Source organism: Sturnira hondurensis, unplaced genomic scaffold, assembly GCF_014824575.4.
Source record: "Sturnira hondurensis isolate 20B ecotype Veracruz unplaced genomic scaffold, ASM1482457v3 Scaffold0011291, whole genome shotgun sequence".
Taxonomy (NCBI): domain Eukaryota; kingdom Metazoa; phylum Chordata; class Mammalia; order Chiroptera; family Phyllostomidae; genus Sturnira; species Sturnira hondurensis.
In genome coordinates, this window is record NW_028083922.1 from 4,231,106 (window position 1) to 4,253,220 (window position 22,115).

The 22,115-nt window shown below is 37.1% G+C and overlaps 2 protein-coding genes across 5 annotated transcripts in view; one reads left to right on the forward strand and one right to left on the reverse strand.

The window, feature by feature from the left end:
• MMS22L (MMS22 like, DNA repair protein) overlaps positions 1-9,691 on the forward strand; it is a 119,185-nt gene extending 109,494 nt beyond the window's left edge. Inside the window, exons 23-25 of one of the 2 annotated variants that reach the window (XM_037059736.1) lie at positions 3,699-3,795; positions 5,123-5,290; positions 5,990-9,691. In XM_037059736.1, coding sequence (XP_036915631.1) covers positions 3,699-3,795; positions 5,123-5,290; positions 5,990-6,071 — 347 coding nt within the window. In that variant the 3' untranslated portion in view covers positions 6,072-9,691. The remainder of the gene's footprint in view (positions 1-3,698; positions 3,796-5,122; positions 5,291-5,989) is intronic. The other variant, XR_005068473.1, reaches the window with a different exon arrangement.
• A 1,529-nt stretch (positions 9,692-11,220) lies between these two features.
• The window catches only part of KLHL32 (kelch like family member 32), a 188,341-nt gene continuing 177,446 nt past the window's right edge, over positions 11,221-22,115 (reverse strand). For all 3 annotated transcript variants that reach the window (XM_037059738.1, XM_037059737.1, XM_037059739.1), the window contains one exon: positions 11,221-13,500. In XM_037059738.1, coding sequence (XP_036915633.1) covers positions 13,339-13,500 — 162 coding nt within the window. In that variant the 3' untranslated portion in view covers positions 11,221-13,338. The remainder of the gene's footprint in view (positions 13,501-22,115) is intronic.

The window sequence follows — 22,115 nt, forward strand, 5'->3', positions numbered from 1 at the left end:
TTGTGGAGGACCCAGAATAGGCAAAACAATTGTGAAAAAAAGAAAGTTGGAAGACTTGCAGTTTGCAATTTCAAGGCTTAGTACAAATCAACAGTAATCATGACAGTGTGATACTAGCATAGAGATAGGTCAGTGGAGTAGAATCGAGAGTCCTGAGATAAGCCCACGTGTCTGGTTTTGGTTTGGTTTGGTTTTGGACTAAGGTATCAAGATGACTTAATAAGGGGAACATAGACATTTCAACAAATTGTGCTAGGTCAGGTAATTAGCTACAGGCTAAAGAATGAACTTGGACCTTTACTCCATATGGGAAAATTGACTTAGAGTGAGTCATAGACCTAAATGTCAGAGCTAAACCCATAAAACTCTTAGAGGAAAGCACTGGGGTAAGTCTCCATGATCTTGGATTCGGTGATGAATTTTTTGATGTGACACTAAAAGCATGAGCCACAACAGAGGTAAATTGGACTTAGTTAAAGGGAAAAGCTTTTGTACTTCAAAGGACACTATTGAGAAAGTGAAGAGACAGCCGGCAGAATGGGAGGCAATATTTGCAAGTCACTTATATAAGGAACTTATTTTTACAATATATAAAGAATGTTACAACTCAATAATAAAAAGAGAAATAAGTAAAAATAGGCAAAAGATTTGAATAGACATTTCTCCAAGGAACATAAACAAATGGCTAATAAGCACCTAGAAAGGTGCTCAACATCAGTATTCATCGGGGAAATGCTAATCTAAAACACAATGAGATACTACCGTTTATATTCACTAGGTGGAATATAATGAAAAAGTCAGATAAAAACAAGGTTTGAAAGTAGATAAATTAGAACCTTTACTTACTTCTGTCGGGAATGTAAAATGATGGCGCCACTTGGGAAAACAGTCTGGTAGTTTGTCAAATGGTTAAACATAGACCTATCCTGTGACCTAGTAATGCCACTTTTAGGTGTACACCCACAATTCATAAAAATATATGTCCACACAGAAATTTGTACATTAACGCCCGCAGTGTTGTTTATTATAACCTAAAGGTAGGTTGCCCGCCACCTGACGGGTAGATTTTTAAAATGTAGTATGTTCACCCAGTGGACTACTTGGCTGTAGACAGGAGTGAAGCACTGGTACATGCCCCAACATGAATGGACCGTGAAAGCATCATTCTAAGTGAAAGAAGCCAGTTCGAAAAGACCACATGTTATATGATTTCACTTATGGGAAATACCCACATAAGGGTATTTATAGAGACAGAAAGTAGATTGAAGGCTTAGAGGGTATCAGAGGGTAGGGAATGATAGCTAAAGGGCTTGGGGTAGGGGGTGGGGGTTTCCAAGGTAAAGAAAATATTCTGAAATCGACTGTGAGAATAGTTGCCTGGCTTTGTGAATATATGGGAAATCATTGGATTGCACATGTTAAATGGGTGGATTGTATGATATGAAAAATATATGGCAATAAAGCTGTTGAAAAAATCTTTAAAAGATTGACTAATGTTTTAAAAACTCAATTCAATTAAAAAATAAAGATGGCAGTATTTTTCAATAAAACCCTATGCATTAATATTCATAGCAGCCTTACTCATAATAGCTAAAATGGAAACAACCCAATTGTCCATCAACTAATGAATGGGTAAACAATATGGGGTGGATTCGTACTATTGAATATCATCTGGCTGTCAAAGGAAAAGGGAGTCCATACTGATACATTTTACAATGTGAATGAGCCTTAAACAGTATGCAAAGTAAATAAGAAGTCACAGAAGACCGCATGTTGTATGATTCTATGTTGGTAAAATTTCCAGAAGAGTCAGGGGCAAAAGTAGATTAGAGATTGCCCTGGGGTAGGGGAGAGAGAGAAGGAAATGACTGCTTAATAGATGTAAAGTTTTTGAGGCTGTATTAAAATTGTTCTGAACTAAATAGGTGATAGCTTCATAACTCTGTGAATACACTAAAAATCAATTCATTGCCCTGGTCAGTCAGCTCAGTTGGTTAGAGTGTCATCCTGATAGGCTAGGATTGCGGATTCGATCCTAGTCTGAGCACATACAAGAATCCACCAATGAGTACATAAATAAGGAGAACAGAAGATCGATGTTTCTCTCTTCCTTCCTCTATCAAGAATCCATAAATAAAAAAATTTAATAAATAAAATTATAAATTTTTAGAAGGTGGTTTTATGATATATGAATTATATCTAAATAAAGCTGTTGTTTAAAAAACAAAGCTTATTATTAATATGTTATAAAAACTATTTCTTCATGTTGGGGTACTTTTCCCACAGAAAACCTTTTGGAATTTTTCAAGAAAACATCTTTTGAATAAAAGAACCAGTGATCCCTGACTGGTATGGTTTAGTGGGTTGGCCGTCGATCATCCCGCAAACCAAAAGGTCACCAGTTCAATTCCTGGTCAGGGCACTTGCCTGGGTTGAGGGCCGGGTCCCCAGTTGGAGGCATTGTGAGAGGCAGCTGATCAGTGTTTCTCTCATACATTGGTGTTTCTTTCCCTCTCGTTCTCCCACCCCTTCCCTCTCTATAAAAATAAGTAAAATAACATCTTTAAAAGAAAGAGAACCAGTGATATCAATTCTGGAATTGTATCCAATATGAAAAATTATTTTCTCTTTTTTTAAGAGTTTATTTATATTTAGAGAGAGGGGAAGGGAAGGAGAGAGAGGGAGAAACATCAATGTGTAGTTGCCTCTCATGTGCCCTGTGCTGGGAACCTGGCCCACAACCCAGGCATGTGCCCTGACTGGGAATTGAACCACCACCCTTTGGTTTGTAGGCCTGCGCTCAGTCCACTGAGCCATTCCAGCCAGGGCGAGAAGTTATTTTCTCAATAAGGACAAGTATACTGTATCTTATCTACTATCTTATGCCATGGAAAACATATTGTTTCTAAATATTTAAGTTCATGTACATCATGTTTTCTGCTCCCTCTAAAATGGATTACACTTTCTGATTTTTTTTATTCTTAAAAAAAAGCACCCCCCCCCCAGCTACTTAAAATTAATAGGTCTAAAATGACACAAAATTTAGTAGCATTTGGAACATGTTGGATTTTCTACAGTGTTTTTTTTTAATTATGTACAAGTGCACAAATTTAAAGGATTTGGTTAAAAATACAAATGTTCTTTTTGTTACTTTGCCGTTTGATAGGAAGACAGCATCAAAAAATGGTTGATTTTATGTATGTGTATCTTTGACTAATTTTAAGGAAGGTAAACTTTCAGATTCTAGTTTGCTATGTATATATTTGTTAGTAAGTGGGAGAAATATGGTTATGAATTAAAAAATTAATCTGCTTGTTTGTAAATCAGCAGAGTTATTAAAGGCTGTCTTTTGAGAGTATGTGACTGTCTGCAGAATTGGATGGTATAGTGTTTTTTGAATATGAGCTGTTTTTGAAGAGAAAGACATATCTTCACCTGTATTTTTTTTGAGGAATAAAGTTGTAAAAAGTAGACTCTTCAGCTTTTTATATTTTCTTAAAATGAGAGGGAGATAGATTGGGAGATATGCATTGGGAGAAAACAAAAACTCATAACTATTTCATTTTGAGGAATAACAGGAAAGCATATACATACTTAAAGAAAACAACATATTTTTCTAAGTCAAGAGTGTTTATAAAAATGAGGATCCAGATGGTCAATTCAGACAGAGTGTATAATGCTGTAATTTTCCCTCCTAGTTAAAAGACTAGCCACCGAGAACTTGCAGTACATGCTAAGAGCCTGCCAAGTGGGGTCAGAAGGAGAACCTGCCGCCCAGCTGACTTCCGTGTTTAGGTAACTGGAAAACCTGCCAACTGGCAAGGGGACTATTGCCAGCCATTTGACAGCCAACATGTTTTTTTAAGTAACTAATTAACCAAAACATAATGTGTTACTACTTGTTTATAGTATTTCAATTACTGTATTTTTGGCAGTAGTTTTGTTACATTGTGTTGTTTTATTAAAAAATAAAGAAATAAACGTGCCAGGGAGCAAGAGAAGGGAGCTGACTTAAAATTACCTGTGCGTCCAGTTGGGGAGATTCCGAGTGTATTTAAGAGGTGGGGAGCTCGGGTCACAGTGACGGGCACGGGCCTCCCGAGCAGCGGAGCGTTTACTCGGGACGTGAAAGTGCTTGTCTTGTGCGTTACTTGCTTGAGGCACTGTTGCCCCAGAAAGCCTTCCTGCACTTCGTTTGTGAAGCACGGACCGTGTAGGGGGAAGTCTGTTGCTTGTTCACAGGAATAACGATGCTGCATAAGGACCTTTTTTTTCCCCTGCCTTCTTTTGTGCTTCTGTTGGGGCGGTATTTTAAAGTATTTCTTTCTCATAGTTGCTACCAATTTACCTTTATCATACGTGTCTCTACCCAGCACTACCATAATAAGTAATTGGGCGTCATTTTCTTCTTCCATGTTGGATCTTTGATTTCTCAGTGTTCATTCTCATCACATCATTGGCCTTTGTCAGGTGTTTACAGTTTGTTTACATTGGGAGAAGTAAAATAAGTGGATTTACAAAAACTGTAAACCTAAAGGGGGGGAAAGGATTTCTATGAATGAGAGATGCATGCTTGTTGTGTACAAATTATTAAGGTGGTTTTTATTTTGTTGGGGGGGATTTTAGGGTTAAACTATGTCATTCTTATTTATAAAGGCCTCCTATGGGTCTAGAGCCTCTTGCTCAGTTCCAAATATAAAAATGTATTATTAATAACTGGCTTTTCTCATAAAAGTATTGTTTCACTTATCTGGAGATATGAAGTACTAAAAAAATCTAGGAAGACAGGCCTATTTTTTTCTTTCTTTCACATCCTTAGCACCCAGAATTCAACATACAGCAGAAAAGCCCCTGGGCTTGGATTCCCATTCACCCTCCAGGGATTCCGGCTCTTCCCTCCTCCTTTCAGTGGCACCACTTTCTTCATAGTTCACTCCAAAATAAGCCATTTCTGCTCTTCGTTTTTAAGTGTCACTGTCTTCTTATTCTTAACTCTAGGTTCTTAAGGTCATCTTATGTAAAACGACTTTCCCTGTGTTCAGGTTATAGCTATAATTGCCGCATAGATACCACCCCAGGCATTGCCCCAGAAGTAATTCTGTGTAACTTAATTTACCTCCAGGGATTTTATCCAGAATTATGGTATGAGATACGACAGTCAGATGTACAGCATTTTAGAAACAGTAGCAGCAATGGACCCGCAGGTTGTCCTTCACTTGGTTCCTACCCTCACTCAGGCCCTGAAAGATGCGGAGCAGAAATGGGGCCTTGGCAGAAATATCGCTCTGAGGTATGTTTGATCATTTGATTATGTTCTGTGGGCATAACTACAAATCTAGATTCACTTGCTACAAATGGGTTACTTTTCCTCTCCCTGGAATTTGGTGTGCATAGAGTAGAAAGATGGCACAGTACTGTGGTTGGCACACCGTTCACACAAGGGCCTTTGCAAGGCGACCACCGTAGACGGCTCTGTTTCACCAGTGCTGCTGTCCCTGTGGACACATCGTCTTCCTCATTGGGAAGGAGACCGTAGAGTCTCCTGTGTCTTGTTTTTGTATAAAATTTATGGTGGCACATCAGTCCTTTGAAGGATGCTTGATTTACTAAATAAACTATATCATGTGTATCCAGTTAACAGGCTGAGTGACCCAATTAGATAATAAAGTTTTTGGAAAAAGATAAATAGGCTTTTTTAAAAAAAATAGGTTTACAGCCCTAGTGAGGATAGTGCTTGAACTAACTATTCAGGGTCATGCAACACTGGGAGATAAGCCTGTAGGTCCTAAAGAGACTGTTTTAAAGGGCTTAACACTCATCCTAGATTTCTATGTCCCGAAGTTAGTTAAAGAATCGAAGTACGTTAATCACATCCATCGTGTGAGTGTACCAACAGACGTTCAAGCAGGTTCGATTTGTTACTATGTAAATGAAACTAATGGAAAAGGCAATAAATATATTGGCCCCCTTTTCTTTGTTTCTCGAACAGGAAAGCCTATAGCAAACTTTTATCTCGCCTGGGACAAGCGGGACAAGATGAGCTACAGAGACTGGAAAACGATAGCACCTGATACGCTCTGTGATTCATCTTTTCTACTCATTATAAAAGCTACTTTACATCATTCTGACTCCTTTTAATTAATTGTATACTGTTCTATTAGAATTATTTTCTAGGATTTTTTTCTTACATACCTGTGCATATACTTAGTATGCAAATAAGTAAATAAAGGTTACATAAGTATGTTATATGATCTTTGGAACTTGGTAAAACCACATTCTATTTGAAGAGATTTTAGGTCAACTAAATTAAAGATACTTTTTCTGACTGGGAGTGTTATCTGTGCAATTACTAAGCAGACTTGTACTTGTTGGTCCATGGACTTTTTACTGTAGTGACTTATGTCTTGTGGTTTGTGTTTGTTGTGTTTATCACAAGTTATGTTTTAATAAGATACCTTCTCAAGTCTTTTCGAAAGGGGAAGGGGTCAGGAGATAGGACTATTATCATTTTTTTAGATTATATGTGAGGCAGCTTAATAAAAAAAACCTTTAGCAAGACTGCTTACCTCTCTGAGAAATGAGATGCAGTCTGCCAAAACGATGACGCAGTTCATATAAATGTGTATATACATATTTTTCAACAGCTAAGCCAACAGTGCTGGTTTAGGTTCCCACAGTTGCCGGATGTCTGTGCCTGTTCGCCCTTCCTTTTCGAGTGGTCGCCAACAGACACATCGGGAGGGGGATCAGCAAGAGTCTGTAAGAAGGGGGTAAATAGTACTGTTCTGGGAAATCTTAATATTACAAAAACAGAAGTCTGAAAAGTCAGCTGATTTATCTCCTTGCTCTTTATTAATTAGAGTGTCTTACAACTTTGCATCTTACAGGTTTACAGGGAACCAGTTTAGTTCCTTTAAGCAGCTGTTGCCTCCTGACTCCCTAACAGTCTCCGGATTCAGTTCACTGGTGGGCCCTTGGTGGAGAGCATTGTCTGGTACAAGGCGCTCCAGTCCTAGTGTCGGGACCCGCCTGGGCCTTGGACCTAGCTCTGCTTTGTGATTCCGAGCAAATTATGTAACCTTACAAAACCTCACTTTCTTCATGGAGAAAATAAGGATCATTCTTTTTCTATTTTACAGAGTCCTGATAAAAATCAATAGGATAATGTATGTTAAAATATTTGGTGATCTATATTCAGTTTAGATATGTTAGACATAATTATTGTATTATTCATGCACAAAGGTAAAAAATTACGATTTTGTTCTTTTTCTAATGTGTCCTAGAAGAATGGTCCTACTTTTCTTTTTTGAATGTTTTCTTATGCATCGTGTTTGCTATCTTTCGAGTAATTTATTGCTTTCTTCTTGGGCCTCTGCTCATCATAGTTGTATTCCTTCAAGAAAACATTCCAACCCCTTCTGGCCCAAAAAGTATCTTTAAAAATGAAATGTATTGTAATCAGCAAAATATAGTTACTAGACCTGTCCTAATTGTGATCTGAAATCTAAAGAAGTATCTGTTGTTTTCATGACAAAGTCTGTCCCCCCCCGCCCCCCAATTAACTGTTCTTCAATGAATGAAAGTCTCTTCAGTTACTGGACAGACCTCATAGCAATGAATTTCTTGTCATTATGATAGTGGCTGATTAAACTATTGCCTTTATTTAAGGTGATGCTTTTAAAGGGATTATGTATAGTTTGTGTCCTTTTTTGTTTTCCGAGGCAGATGGATAAAGATATCTGGGAATCTTGCTCCATAGTGCGTAAAACTTGTAAGGGATAAAAAAAAGATGCTGTGGAATCGTGCGTTAGGATATATAACTGCATGTGTTGAGAATAACTAAAGTTTCTACTTAAAAAGCAGTTGCAACAAAAAGTCTACCAATACAGGTATGTGGAGTTTTTTATTATAAGAAAAAATTTAAAGAAGCTGAGTTTTTTTTAGCTGAAGAGAAAAATTATAACTCAGTTCTTTTTCTTAAAAATCTCCATTGGCCCTTCGCGTATTACTATAGTCTTGTTGTTTGCCGTTCCCAGACCTAGAGTACCTTATGTCGGCTTCCTTAGTTTCCTCTTTTCCTAAATAGCATCATCTCTGAGGCCGCTGCTTCTGCCTTTTGTTTCCTACGTCACTCCCTTTTGATGAAATCGGAGAGTATGTTCTCATTTCTCACAGTCTTTGGCCTCTGCGTAACACCTGCATTTTCCATCATTGTCTCAGCCACCCTTCGTGTACTGCCCCTTCCTGCCTACACTGTACGTTGAGAGCATCTTCCCATCAGCTTCCCTTCTTCTTTCCTGTCCCCAGCATTGAGACCTGGTCCTCCACCTGTTCTGTCTCAGCATTCTTACAGTAGTCAATGGATAACACCAGCTCATAACTTTCTCAGATCTCTTTCTAGGGCTAATTTCTCTCTCACCCTCTCTGATCTGATCCTCCAGAAATCTCAAGGCAACAGGCTGGGCTGCCCTTGTCAGCACCCTCTGTTGTATTCTACCCCGTCTTTATTCCCTACCCAGAGAATACACTGTTTTCCCAGGTTACTTAGCTGTGAAACTTCCGAGTCATCTCGGATTCTCCCCGTCCTCCACTTCCAGTTGACCAGCAGTACAGGCTCTTGCTGTTTTTTGTCATCTCATGCATCTAAACAGTTTTTTCTGTTGAGCGCTATAATCTCTCATCTCTGGTCTCCTTTTCTTCAGTTAATCCTTCTCACAGTTCTGACATTTGTTCCTAAAATACTACTTTTCTCTTGTTACTCTTCTGCTCAGGGCCTTCGAATTACTTCCCATTGTTAATAAGCTGACAGTCAGGCCCTTCAGTCTGGACACTTTGTGCCATCTGGCCACCTTTCCTGTCCAGACTCACCTCAAGCGGAGACTGGACTGTCCTAGACTGTCAGAGACCGTGTTCACTTTATACTCAGAGTGTGCCAGTCGAGTCGTGGTGATTTCTGTAAGCTGTCAGATGAGCGTAAAAGAGATAACGGAAGGGCAACAGGCTGATAAAACGACTTTATTGGACATTCAGATTTGGTTATGATTTAAATCTTAATTGAACATTGAATTAGGTTTCCATGAGGGAGAAAAACAAAAAACATGGAGCATGGTCTCTGTACGAAAAACATTTAGTATTGAGTTAATTTGCATTAGAACAGTTTCATAGTTTAAAACTTATATATCTGAACTATTCCTAGCATATTTTCTTTTCTTCTTAAGTGTAACTTTTTCTACCTGGGCATCTATGTAAAAAACAATTAGTTGGGGGTTGTCGGACTATGTGCATGTGTTCATCATCGCCATTATCTTCTGTCATGCTTTATCACAAAATGTTAAAGCTTCTTTGTTCATAAACAATTATCATACATGGATTCATTTTTGTGTATTTTACAGACTTCGACAGTTTTTACTTTTATGTCCCCATTAAGATTCTATGTGATGCAAAAATTTGCAGCTGGGAAAAGCCTGTATGAAACCTGCCTTCCCTGAATATACATGTTAACTTGGCGCTTGTGTTTTGAAGATAAAAGGTAGATATAGAAACCTCACCAAAAGCTGTATTATCAGTACTAAGCCACTGCTTGTAGATTGGTAGACTTTTTACATAAACCTTTCATTTTCCAAAAACTGGTCTCCTGTCTGTTCCTCCTAGGGTTAAAAATACTGCCCTGTCAGACAAGTGTCCAAGGGGGGACCCATAAACAAACAGAATTATTTTCTGGAGGGCACGCCCCTTGTAGTACAGGCTTCTCCGCTAGGTGAGTGTCCTAGGAGCCCATCTGCATCAGTGCACCAGCTGGTGTTGTTGTGAGAGGATGCATTTGGCTTCAGTGAAATTTTTTTTGAAGACTCTTTCAAACACACATGCCGATTTCATGATGGATGATTTACGAGCGTACCTGCCTGTACCTCACTGTGTTTAGCAGTTTTTGACCAAAAACAACTGAACAGCCCTATTCACCCAATTTTGTCCCAAGTGACTCTTTTTTGGTTCCCCCTATGAAAAAAGTCCTCACAGGGAAACATTTGCCAGAGTGGAAGACGTGAAACTAAAAATGGGAGATGCATTAGAAGACATCAAAGTCGGTGAGTTCAAAAACTGTTTTGAGTATTGGGATAAATGTCTGGATAGGTGTATTGCATCAAATAGAGTACTTTGGAGGTGGCTGAAGTTTAGATATGTAAAAATATGTACACAATTTATAAATTCCGGGTCTTTTTTGGTTCCCCCTTGTACAATATACCAGTATCAATAACTTTGTTAGGCTAAAACTGTTGGTTTGGGAAGCTAGCCAAGTAGCATACTCTCACATACTTAATAAGATGACACTTGTGTTTTGATTCAGTCATAAACTATATTGATAAGGTTACCAAATTTAGTACTATATGATTGGAATTGATCAATTTCTGCTCATTAAAGTTTTTGGTGTGTTAATAGTTCCTTATTGCATTTGTGAATTGTACTTTTAGAAAAATTCTGGGCACTCTTATTTTATACCCATGTTTATAAATTATTTTGTGCATATAATATATAATAAAAATATATGTATTTAACTTACACTCCACCCATGATTATTCAATTTCCCTTTTTATGACATTGACTATTTGAAAACCAAAATAAAAATGAGCCATGTTAGCAGGAGAAATAATTTCTATCTTATTACTATTGCTTTTATACTCTGTAGCAAAACACCAGTTTCTCAGCTATTGCAGTCTCTGAAGGGGATACAGTGCACCTCTGGTTAAACTGTGAGGGAAACACGAAGAGAAAAAGCTTGAAAACTACCCATAACCCAACTGGCATTGTGGGACTAAGGATGTGGGGAACTGTATTGCGTTGCCCAAACACAGTATTTGGAGACTCGTGTCTTTGCTGGCTTTTCTTCCCACAGCAGTAACTCTCTGCTGGTATCTGTGTGCTGCTGCTTTTTCTTTTTTAAAGTAAAATCCTGAAATGTTTGAATGGTTGGAAGTTTCATGGTTCTCCTATGGAAATTCAAATTAATAATTTAAACACAAATACAATATGGGCTTTAATTTTGAAAATAGAAAATGGATTACTATAGAATAATACACATAAGTGGAAAATATATATTTGAATAGTTTCAATGAAACTGAGTTTATATGACCAAACAAAAGTTTTTTCTTATTTCTTTTATTATTGATAATTTGAGGAAAGGGATCTAATTATAAACTGATCTATGAGTTCTTTTTCTAGGGGACAGACATTGTAATTTGGATGCTGTTCTTTAGCTAGACTTATAAAGCGTGTTTCTGAAAATTATGTAAAGTTTTTTAAAATGCTGGGTTCAATTCTGTAATATTAGTGAATACTGTGTTTACCAATGAGAGGCTTGATAGTGTAGAATGGTGTGTTTTAAATTAGCACTTAGAAACCTACACAGAAACAAGAGTCCCCTCAGGCTGCCTCTCAGCTACCATCAGGCAAACTTATTTTTAGACCCTTTCATTCATTGAATATAGGGTCTGGGGTTACAAATAGATTTTAGTGGTTTTATAAGGTAACACTGTTACAGGGAAAAATTGTCAAGCAGAAGAATGAACGAGTCGGAAATATTTCTTGCATAGGTCCTTGTTGAAAAGATTTCCAAAATAGTGGAGTCCATTTTCCTGACTCGGTAAGGCATTTTTAAAGTTTCGTTTAGATGATTTATACCTTTTGAACAGATTCTCAATCACCCTTCTAAATAACAATTATCAATGTCACTTTCAGAACTGTGAAAATGCCCTTAAGGTTTTTTGTTTGTCTAAACTAAATCTGTTTTTTTCTAATTCATTTGTTTTCATCACTCCTGGTCTCTCTCCTCTCCCACCCTTTAGTCTGGATAACCAAAAGTTATATGTATATACTTAAAATTTAACATTTTAGGTATCTTATAAGATTAGTGAATTCTGTATTTAGAATAAAGTATTTACATGGATAAAATGAGAATTTCCTATAAATCAATGATTACTGAATGATTAAACTATGCCAAGGAAAAAAGTAAAGTCTGTTAATAAAGGCGACTTAGATCCCAACAAGATTAGGAAAAGGGGAGGACTCAAATTATAGTTGTTGGCTGAATGTTCAAATTGATCACTGAGTTGTTTTATTTTTTTGTTGTGGACAAAGCAAATCCAAAACCCTAGCCTAAGAATAACCCTTGTGCATTATTAAAAGTGGTGGCAATGAAGCCTGCAGTGGTGGTGGGGAAGAGCCCCACGAGGATCCAAGATCGACACGACCTTTAACAAAGTGGAAAAATTTCTATTAGGACTGCTGATTCCAGGTTCACATTTGTGTCAGAGCACTTCATGGTACCAAAATTAGTACAGCTAATTTTTTTCCAGTACAAAATATCATTTTTTTACTAAATTTTAAAGGAGATGTTTGAGTTATTATTTGAGGCAAGGATTTGTACAAGGTTAGGAATCTTTGGCTTTGATAAAGTCCCTTTTCCCAAATCAGCATTATCTCTTACACATGCTTGTCAGAATCATGCATCCCATAGCATGTGTTTGAAGTTCTATCTAGTAGTTTTTGAAGATCAAAAATAATCTCCCTGTTCAGTTAGAAGATTCTAAAGACAGTAAAATACCTTGGAATTTGAGTAACATTTTTTCCTTAGGCAAAGTACTTCAGAGTATTTGTGTAATCCTGACAACATCTGTCTGAATTAATGTGGGAATCAGTAATTATCCTCCTTGAAAGTGGGAAAACTGAAGTACTATAAAGGTAGGCCCCTGGCCCAAGGTCACAGTAGTGATCAAGGTGAAAACTCTGGATATCCCCACTGCTATTCCAATGTACTGCTATTATTTGTATTACCTTAAATAAAATACGGCATTTAAAAATTTATGATGTCATAATGGTGAGTCTCTTCTGAATGCAGCTGCATAATGTTCACGATCCCAGGTTTACGTAGTAAAGGGACTGAGTACCGAAGTTCTTCTAAACGTCAGTGATGACAGCACTTGGAAATAAACTGACTGACTGATGCTGCCGTGCTATCCTAGACAGTACGAATTAGAAAAAATGTAGAAAAATGCTCTGAAGACCCACAGAACAGTGATGGACCATTAAGTTGACACTAAGCCACACCACAGTAAAAGTCATACACACACTATTGTGTTACACGTCACACACACTGCAAAGGGTGGTGGGAATTATCGGCTATATGTTTTAGAAAAAAATTTTTTGCACTAACGTTTATCTGAATATAAGACCTATAAAACAAAACAAGGAAGCATTGAGCACGGAGTCCTTCATGCCCAGTATCCGACGGTCAGGCTTTTTCTCCCTCCTCTTCATAACGGTTATTAACGGAGCACTGGCTTTTCAGACGGTGCCGATCCTGTGATGAGGCACTTGGAGAGTTTGAAGATTAGGGCAGGTGAAATAGGGCGCTGGAAGGAAGCATGCTGCTATTCCATTGGAAGCAAAGGGCAGAGTAGGCCCGTAGAAGACTTCTTCTTTGCCTTCTCTACTTACATCCAGGACCTGCGAAAGAAGAGAGGACGCTGCATGTCAAAGACGATTGCTCAGAATGAAGCTGTGTGCACGTGAAAGGGAGCCTTCGGTTCAGTTCAGTTATGCCGACATGACCATACCTTAGCCACTGTTCGTTTTCTCTCACTGCAGCACCAGAAATACGTGTTAAGTCGCTAAGTGGTGTTCTATGTGTTTCTACATTTGTGTGTGTGTGTATTTACAATAACTAAATCTTGGGAATCGCAATGAAGTAGGTAGCATTATCCTCTTAAAGTAACTGCCTTAGGCTGGTCAAATAATTTGTCCAAATTAGTGAGTGAGTGATGTCATATTCTGGCTTACAAATGCTCCGTTGTGAAATTAAGAAAACAACACTGACCCTGCAGCTGTGTTCTGAAAACTGGTGACACTTAGCTCAGTGTCTACCATGTAGCATATACAGGACAGCTTAGGAGCAAATGGAAAATCAGTTCATTTTGGACATTTTTCCCATTATCCTCTTCAAGCAGGAGTTCTATCTCTTTTGTTACGTGGAAGAGAGTTTCTTTGTCTCAATCTGTGCCTGATGTCATTTCACCAAATCTGACTTAATCTCTAAAGTAGGAATATTCTTTAGGAACACTGGTCATATGCTATTTATCAAACCCACTCAGTTCTTTCCAACCCTCAGATGCCTCAATCTCTTTCTATTTGAACTTCCTCTAAATTCATTCCAAACAGGCTGAGGTGAAGGAGGACATTACTTAGTGATAAAGGGGTCCAAGAGGATGTAACAACTGTAACTAGCTACACACCCAACACAGAAGTGCCTGACTACAAAAGCAAATGTTAATAGATATAAAGGGAGAGACTGAGAAATAGAAGACTTTTATATCCCACTTACATAACGAGAGATCATCCAGATGCCCCCCAAAGTAAAGCACCCCAATAAGAAAACAATGGCCTTAAATGTCACTTTAGACTAGGTTTTTATGGAGCATTTCACCCAAAATCTACAGGGAGAAATACATTTTCTCAAGTGCACATGGGGCATTCTCCATCACAGAGCACATGTTAGGCCACAAAACAAGTGTGTAGTTCAAATTCAAGAACATTGAAATTGTATAAAGTATGTTTTCAATCACAATGGCATGAAACTAGAAATTAACTAAAGAAAATTGTAGGGAAAAAGACACAAACATGGAGATTAAACATGCTACAAAACAATCTAGAGGAAATCAAAAACTACCTTTAGACAAATGCAAATGAAAACTTTCTAAAATGTATGGGATATAGCAAAACCTGTGTTAAGAGGGGAAGTTAATGCCTATACAGACCTACCTCAAGAAACAAGAAAAATGCCAAATAAATCTAATTTTACACCTAAACAAAAGAAAAAAAACGAGTAAGCAGAAGGAACAAAATAATAAAGAATGGAAATAAATGAAATAGAGACTAATAAGAGAATAGAAGAGACTGATGAAACTAAGAACTGGTTCTTTGAAAAGATAAAATAGACAAACCTTTAGCCATACTCAACAACAAAAAAAGCCCAGGTATCAGAAATGGAGGAGAAGTAACTACTGACACCACAGAGACATACAGAGCCATTAAGGAACACTACAGTTCTATGCCAACAAATTGGACAACCTGTAAGAAGTATATAAACTTAAGAAACAAAGACTAAAGACTGAACCACAAAGAAACAAAATCTAAATGGGCTGATGATAAAATTGAAGCAGTAATAAAAATAAACACAAAAGTCCAGGGCCACGCAACTTCATAAGTGAATTCTACCAAACATTTAAAGAAGAATTAATAGTACCTAGCCATCTCAAGCCATTCCTAAATTTGAAGAAGAAAAAACTTCCGAACTCATTCTGCCAAGCCATCAGTTATCCTGATACCAAAACCAGACAAAGACATTGTAGAACAAGTTACAGGCCAATATCCCTGATGAACATAGATGCAAAAATTCTCATGATTTTAGCAAGCTGGATCCAACAATACATGAAATACACCATGGTCAAGTGGGATTCATTCCATAGTAGCAAGGATGATTCAATATTGTGAATCAGTCAATAGGATACATCAACAAATTCAAGGGTTAAAATATCAGCTGAATAAGCAGAAAAGTATTGGACAAATTCAACATCCATTTATGATAAAAACTTTCAACAAAGTAATTATAAAGGGAACATAACATAATAAAGGCCATATATGACAAACCACAGTCACTATCATACGCAAGTGTAAAAAGCTGAAAACTTGTGCTCTAATTAAGAACAGGACAGTGACACCCACTCTCACTACTTTTATTCAACATAGTATTGGAAGTCACAGCTACAGCAGACAAAAAAAAAGCACCCAAATGGAAAAGAAGTAAAACTCACTATTTGCAGCTGACATGATGTTATATATTGAAAATCCTAAAGACTCTTGTCTCCAAAAAAACTATTAGAACTAACATGAATTCAGTAAAGTTTCAGGATACAAAATTAATATACAGAAATCTTTTGAGTTGCTATACACTAATAACAAACCATCATAAAGAGAAATTAAGAAATAGTCCTATTTACAACTGCATCAAAAAAATAAAATAAAATAACTGGGAATAAATTTAACCAAAGAGTTGAAACACCTGTATTCTGAAAATTACAAGACTGAGGAAAGAAATTGTAGAGAGCATGAATAAATGGAATGGTATTCCATGCTCATGGGTTGGAATGATTAATACCACTAAAATGTCCATACTATCCAAAGCACTCTGCAAATTCAGTGTAGTCCCTGTCAAAATACTCATGGTATCCTCAGAACTAAAATAATACTAAAATTTTTATGGAACCACAAAAGACCCCGAATAGCCAAAGCAATCTTGAGATAGAGGAACTAAATTGGAAGTATCACACTCTCTGATTTAAAACTATATGACAAAGCTATAATAATCAAAATAATATGGTATTGCCATATAAATAGAAACATCAGTAGAACAGAATAGATATCAGAAATAAATTCTCGCTTATGTAGACAACTCATCTATGACAAAGAACACAAGAATATATGTGGTGCTGGGAAAATTGGACCACTTTCTTATACCGTATACAAAAATAAATTCAAAATGAACCAAAGACTTAAGTGTCAGAACTGAGTCCATAAAACTTGTAGAAGAAAACATAGGTAGTAAACTAACTGGTTTCAACAGTATTTTGCATGGTATATCTTTTTAGGCAAGGAGAACAAAAGAAAAAAAATGAGACTATCAAGCTAAAATTTTCTGCACAGTGAAGGAAACCAACAAAATTAAAAGGCAATATAGTAAATGGAAGAAGATATTCACAAATGATAGATCCAATAAGGGGTTAATATACAAAATATGTAAGGAATTCTTGCAGTCCAACACTGAAAAAAATTTATTATGGGCAGATAATAAAGGCAGAATAAACCTTTCTCCAAAAAAGGCATGTAGATATCTGGCCAACAGTATGTGAAATGATGCTCAACATCATTAATCATCAGGAAAAAGCAAATCGAAACCACAATGAAATATGACCCTACACTTGTCAGAATGGCTATTGCCAAAAAGTCAACAAATGTAAGTGTTGGCAAGGACGTGGAGAAAAAGAACCCTCATGCATTGCTGGAGGACTTGTAAGTTGGTATAGCTGTTGTGGAAAACAGTATGGACATTCCTGAAAAAAATTAAAAATTTAACTGCCATATGACCCAGTAATTCCACTGCTGGTATTGGAGGAAAATAAAAACACTAAATAAAAATATATACTTTCAGCCTTCCACCATGTTCATTGCAACATATTTTTAAATAGTTAAGAAATGGAAGCAACCTGGGTGTCCACTGGTAGAGGAATGGAAAAAGATGTGTATGGAAATGCAGTATTTTTCAGCCATAAAAAAGAATAAAGTCTTGCCATTTGGGACAACATGGATATACCTAAAAGGTATTATGCTAAGTGAAAAAAGAAATACCATATGTAGTATTTTATTTATGTAGAATCTTAAAAAACAAAACAGTTATAGACCCATAGATAAAAAATGAACTGATGGTCACCAGAGGGAAGGGGTGGAAGGATGGATGAAAAAGGTGAGGGTGAATAAGAGGTACAAACATCAAGTTATAAAATCAATAAGCCACAGGGATGTAGTGTCCAGCACAGGGATTATGTCAATAATACAATAACTGCATCGACAGGTGGTTGCCAGACTTCTCATGGGGATCACGTCATAAGGTACTTAAGTGTGGAATCATATGGTGTGCCTGACACTAATATAATACTGTATTCCAACTAGACTTTAGAAATTTTTAAATTAAAATTAAGTAAAACTGTTTCTGCCTTGGATTCCATAATTTAAAAAAATAAGTTTGTCACTGATGTTGTCCTATTAATAGCTTTCCAGCTCTGGTCCCTTTTCTTCCACCTGCTTCCTAAATGCAGGTGTGCCCCAGGTTTCAGCAGAGCCCTGTTGTTACTCCACTTTAATGATCTCATCCCCTGCCATGCCTTCTATCACCTAGGTGATTAATTAAGCCTTTAACTGTAATAATGCATTACGGCAGATGAAAGGGGCCCTTGAGATTTGGGGCTCCAAGCTCATACAGGAGGAAATCACTAAAGCCTCAAAAGAGAGAGAGATTATACTTGTAGCTATTATTCCCTCAAATGGACAGCCAGGTACCTCGTCCCATTTACTTAACAATGTACAGTCGCTACTAATTTCAAATGTATCTATTACAGGCTACACGCAAGGTTTAATTTTTCCCTGTTGTTGACTTATATATCTTCATGCAGTGCCGCAGTTACAGATATCTTGACTGGGTAAAGCAAGTCTCCTCTCCCATTTAATTTTTTTTTCCTGGGCCCTGGCCAGATGGCTTCAGTTGGTTGGAACGTAAGCTGGTACATCAAAAAGGTCACGGGTTTGGCCCCTGGTTGGAACATTATGGGGGGCAAATGGTTGATGTCTGTTGGTATGTCTCTCCTGTCTCTCCCCGACCCCTCTCTAAAATCAGTAAACATATCCTTGGGTGAGGATCAAATATGTACTTATTTAAATATTAGTATATATATACATTTTTCTTGGTTATTCTTACATGAACTTTCCAGAGATTTTGAACAGTATCATTCTCCCACCCTATGATTTGAGAAATATCAATCCCATAGAAAAATCTCAATGGGATTTTGATTACTGCTCATTAAATGTAGAAAATAGAGACCTCTCAGTATTTACCTCAACTATATAAATTTAAGTACTGTCTTCAATTTACAGAGAAGCAAAATGAAGATAAAGTTCAGGGACTTGCTCAAAGTCAGGCAGCTAGTAAGTGGTAAAGCCACTGCCTGAGCTCAAGGCTGCAACCCTAGAAAGAGCAGGGATTTTGTGTCATTCATGACATCCCTCATCTGAATACATGTTTGGAAGACAAAATGACAGCTGTGGTCATCGTCCAGAGAGCATTTTTCTCGGGTTAAATGGGACAACAGAGACTGCCTGTGTTAAACATGTGATTTATTTAATCTGTGAGAAGGGAAAAGAAGTGTCGGCACTTTTTTCTCCAAAACACTCCTGTAAACTGGCAGAAGGAAGGTGTTGCAAAGAAGGGGCTACCAGTTTGACAACACAGCCTCTTCCCAACAGTCAGTGACCACAAATGCAGAGCAGTGGAGGTGATCTGGAAACAGACGAGTGACCCCTCCACGGGGGCGGCTGCTCCCTCAAGCGCTGCTCCTCATCCCTGGAGCCCCTCTGCACCAGACACGTGCTCACACACCCACCGCACAAACCAGGGCACCTCACTCTCCACAGGCATCTATCTTTAATATTTGCCACGAGGCTTTATTACTAACAAGCCCAAATCTCAACCTTTAAGCAAGTATCGTTTAAGAGCAAGCTTTTCTCTTGTTTGGGTTGCCCTTTTTAATGGATTAAGAAGTCTGCTAAGTCAAGTAGTAGACAGAAAGAAAGAAAATAGTAGACTTTCTCAACATTGGACATGCTTCATCCCTATATGCCCGAATCCTACAGATGACAGTTGAAGCTTTAGTTAGAGTCCAGAATGGGCAATCTAATGAGATAGTTTATTGAATGGTATTTTCAATAGCAAAGAAAAAGAAAAGACTTTAGTTCTAAATGTTAACAGACCAGTCTGAACTATTTAAGTGTAACCTTCATTAATCTTAGCCATGCATGCCCTTAGAATCCAAGGATTATATAGATTTGTGATTTACAAAAAATCCTGGATGGACCTGGAGAATATCATGCTAAGTGAAATAAGAAAAAGCTAAGAACCATATGATGTCACTCCTGTGATATAAAACTGAAACTCATAGATTCAGACAACAGTATGGTGGATGCCACAGGGTAGGGGGTGGGGGTCTAAAGGGGCTGAATATATGGTGATAGAAGATGGTGTGACTTTGGGTGGTAGGTACACAATGCAATATACAGATCATGTATCATAGAAATGTACACCTGAAACCCATATGATCCTATTTAAAATTAACCTATTAAATTTATTGTCATCTCAATAAATTTAATGAAAACTAAGTAACATTTAAACTTTGATAATTTCTGGATATAGACTATTTTCTCCACCACTTTTTTTCAACCTGCTGTTTTGTGCTTAGGAATTCCTGCCATCTGGTCAACATTTTCTCATAAACACTATTCCAGTCTCCCGTTACCCTGCTTCTCTGTTGGACAGATACAACTCCAGCAAGTACTGAAGAAGTGGCTTGCTTTTGAACATCTAGCTTGTCTCCCCAATCATCAGTACATCACTGCTAGTGAACTAAAATAAATAGTTCCAGCCCTGGCTGGTGTAGCTCAGTGGACTGATTGAACCACACGATCACAGTTTGATTCCCAGTCAGGGCACATGCCTGGGTTGCAGGCCAGTTCCCAGCAGGGGATTCACGAGAGGCAACCACACATTGACATTTCTCTCCTTCTCTCCCCTTCCCTTCCCCTCTAAAGATAAATAAATAAATAAAACAGTTCCAGAGTCACCCAAAACATAAGTATTTGAGACTGTGCAACCACAGTTCAGAAAGAAAGTATACTACTTGTAACCAACTGTCAATAACTAAAATGAAATATATGCTGTATGATGAGTCTATTATCCATGAAGACCTCCATTCCAAACATGTCTTTAAGTGACAATCTGTGTATATAATATGAACACTTATTATATATAAACAGTAAAAGCTCATAAAAGCCTTTATCAAATTTACCTGTACTTTGTAGGATCACTGGGCCAGCCTAGAGGATAAACACAGCATTTGTAAAATGAATGGTTCTGTATCCAAAACACAGTGAAGACTGACTAGTACGTGTTTGGATGAGAGACTTTGTGGAGTTTATTTTTATTCAAAAGATACAACCAAACTCTAGTACAAAGCAGCCTCCAGTTAACTAACTAAAATCTTTCTTAAAGACTTTAATGTTTTCCAAAGAACTCTCTTGTAGCTTTGATATTTTTAAATTGCATTACTGTTTTATAGAATGTTACTTTCATTTTATTCTCCCCTACTTTGAGTTTATTTTTGGTTTATTTTCTAACTTATTAAGCAAATATTCCATAAGCTTTGTTATATATTGCTTTCATGATCATTCAGTTTGTGGTATTTTTTTAAACTTCCACTATCACTTCTTTTACCTATAAGTTATTTAGCAATGTCTTTTATTATTTTCAAATACATAGGGGTTTCTTTCACTTTTTAAGTTCTAAGTTGCATTGTGGAGATCACAGTTTACATAATACTTACTTTTTTAATTTATTAAAGTTTTAATGATGGTACATTATAGGTTTTTGTAAATATTTCAGTATGCTTAAGGAAAATATATTTCGGGATATTCTCCAAGATAGATCATATTTAAGGCCACAAAAGAAGCCTTAATAAATTTTAAAAGACTGTGATCATATAAAGTGTCTTTTCAAACCACAATGGTATGAAACTAGAAATCAGTTAAAAGAAGAAAACAGGAAAATTCGCAAATATGTGGAGATCAAGAAAAATGCTATTTATTGGGTCAAAGAAGAAATCAAAAGAAATTAAAAAATCCAGACAAATGCAAGTGGAAATATGCAGCAAAAGAAGTTGTAAAAGTGAAGATCATAGTAATAAATGCCTAAAAAAAGAAAGCTCAAATAAAAAATCCTAACTTTATGCATCAAGGAACTAGAAAAAGGAGGACGATCTAACCCCAAAGTTAGAGGAAGGTAGGAAATAACAAAGAGCAAAAATAAATGACTTAGAGCTAGAGAGACCATAGAAAATGTTAATGAAACTGTCCTGACTGGCGTGGTTGGGCATTGTCCAGAAAAGTGAAAGGTTGCTGGTTTGATTCCCAGTCAGGGCACATGCCTGGATTGCAGGTTTGGTCCCTGGTCAGGGCTCATATAAGTAGAAACTAATAGATTTTTTCTCTCTCAAGTAATGTTTCTCTCCCTCTCTCCCATCCTCCTCCTCTAACTAAAAATCAATTTTAGAAAATGTTAATGAAAGTAAGAGCTACTTTTTCAAAATAAATAAGCCAAATAGACAAACCTGTAGCTAGACTTACCAAGGACAAAGGGTACTTAGGAAAATTAGTGATGAAGGAGGAGACATTACAACTTATACCATATA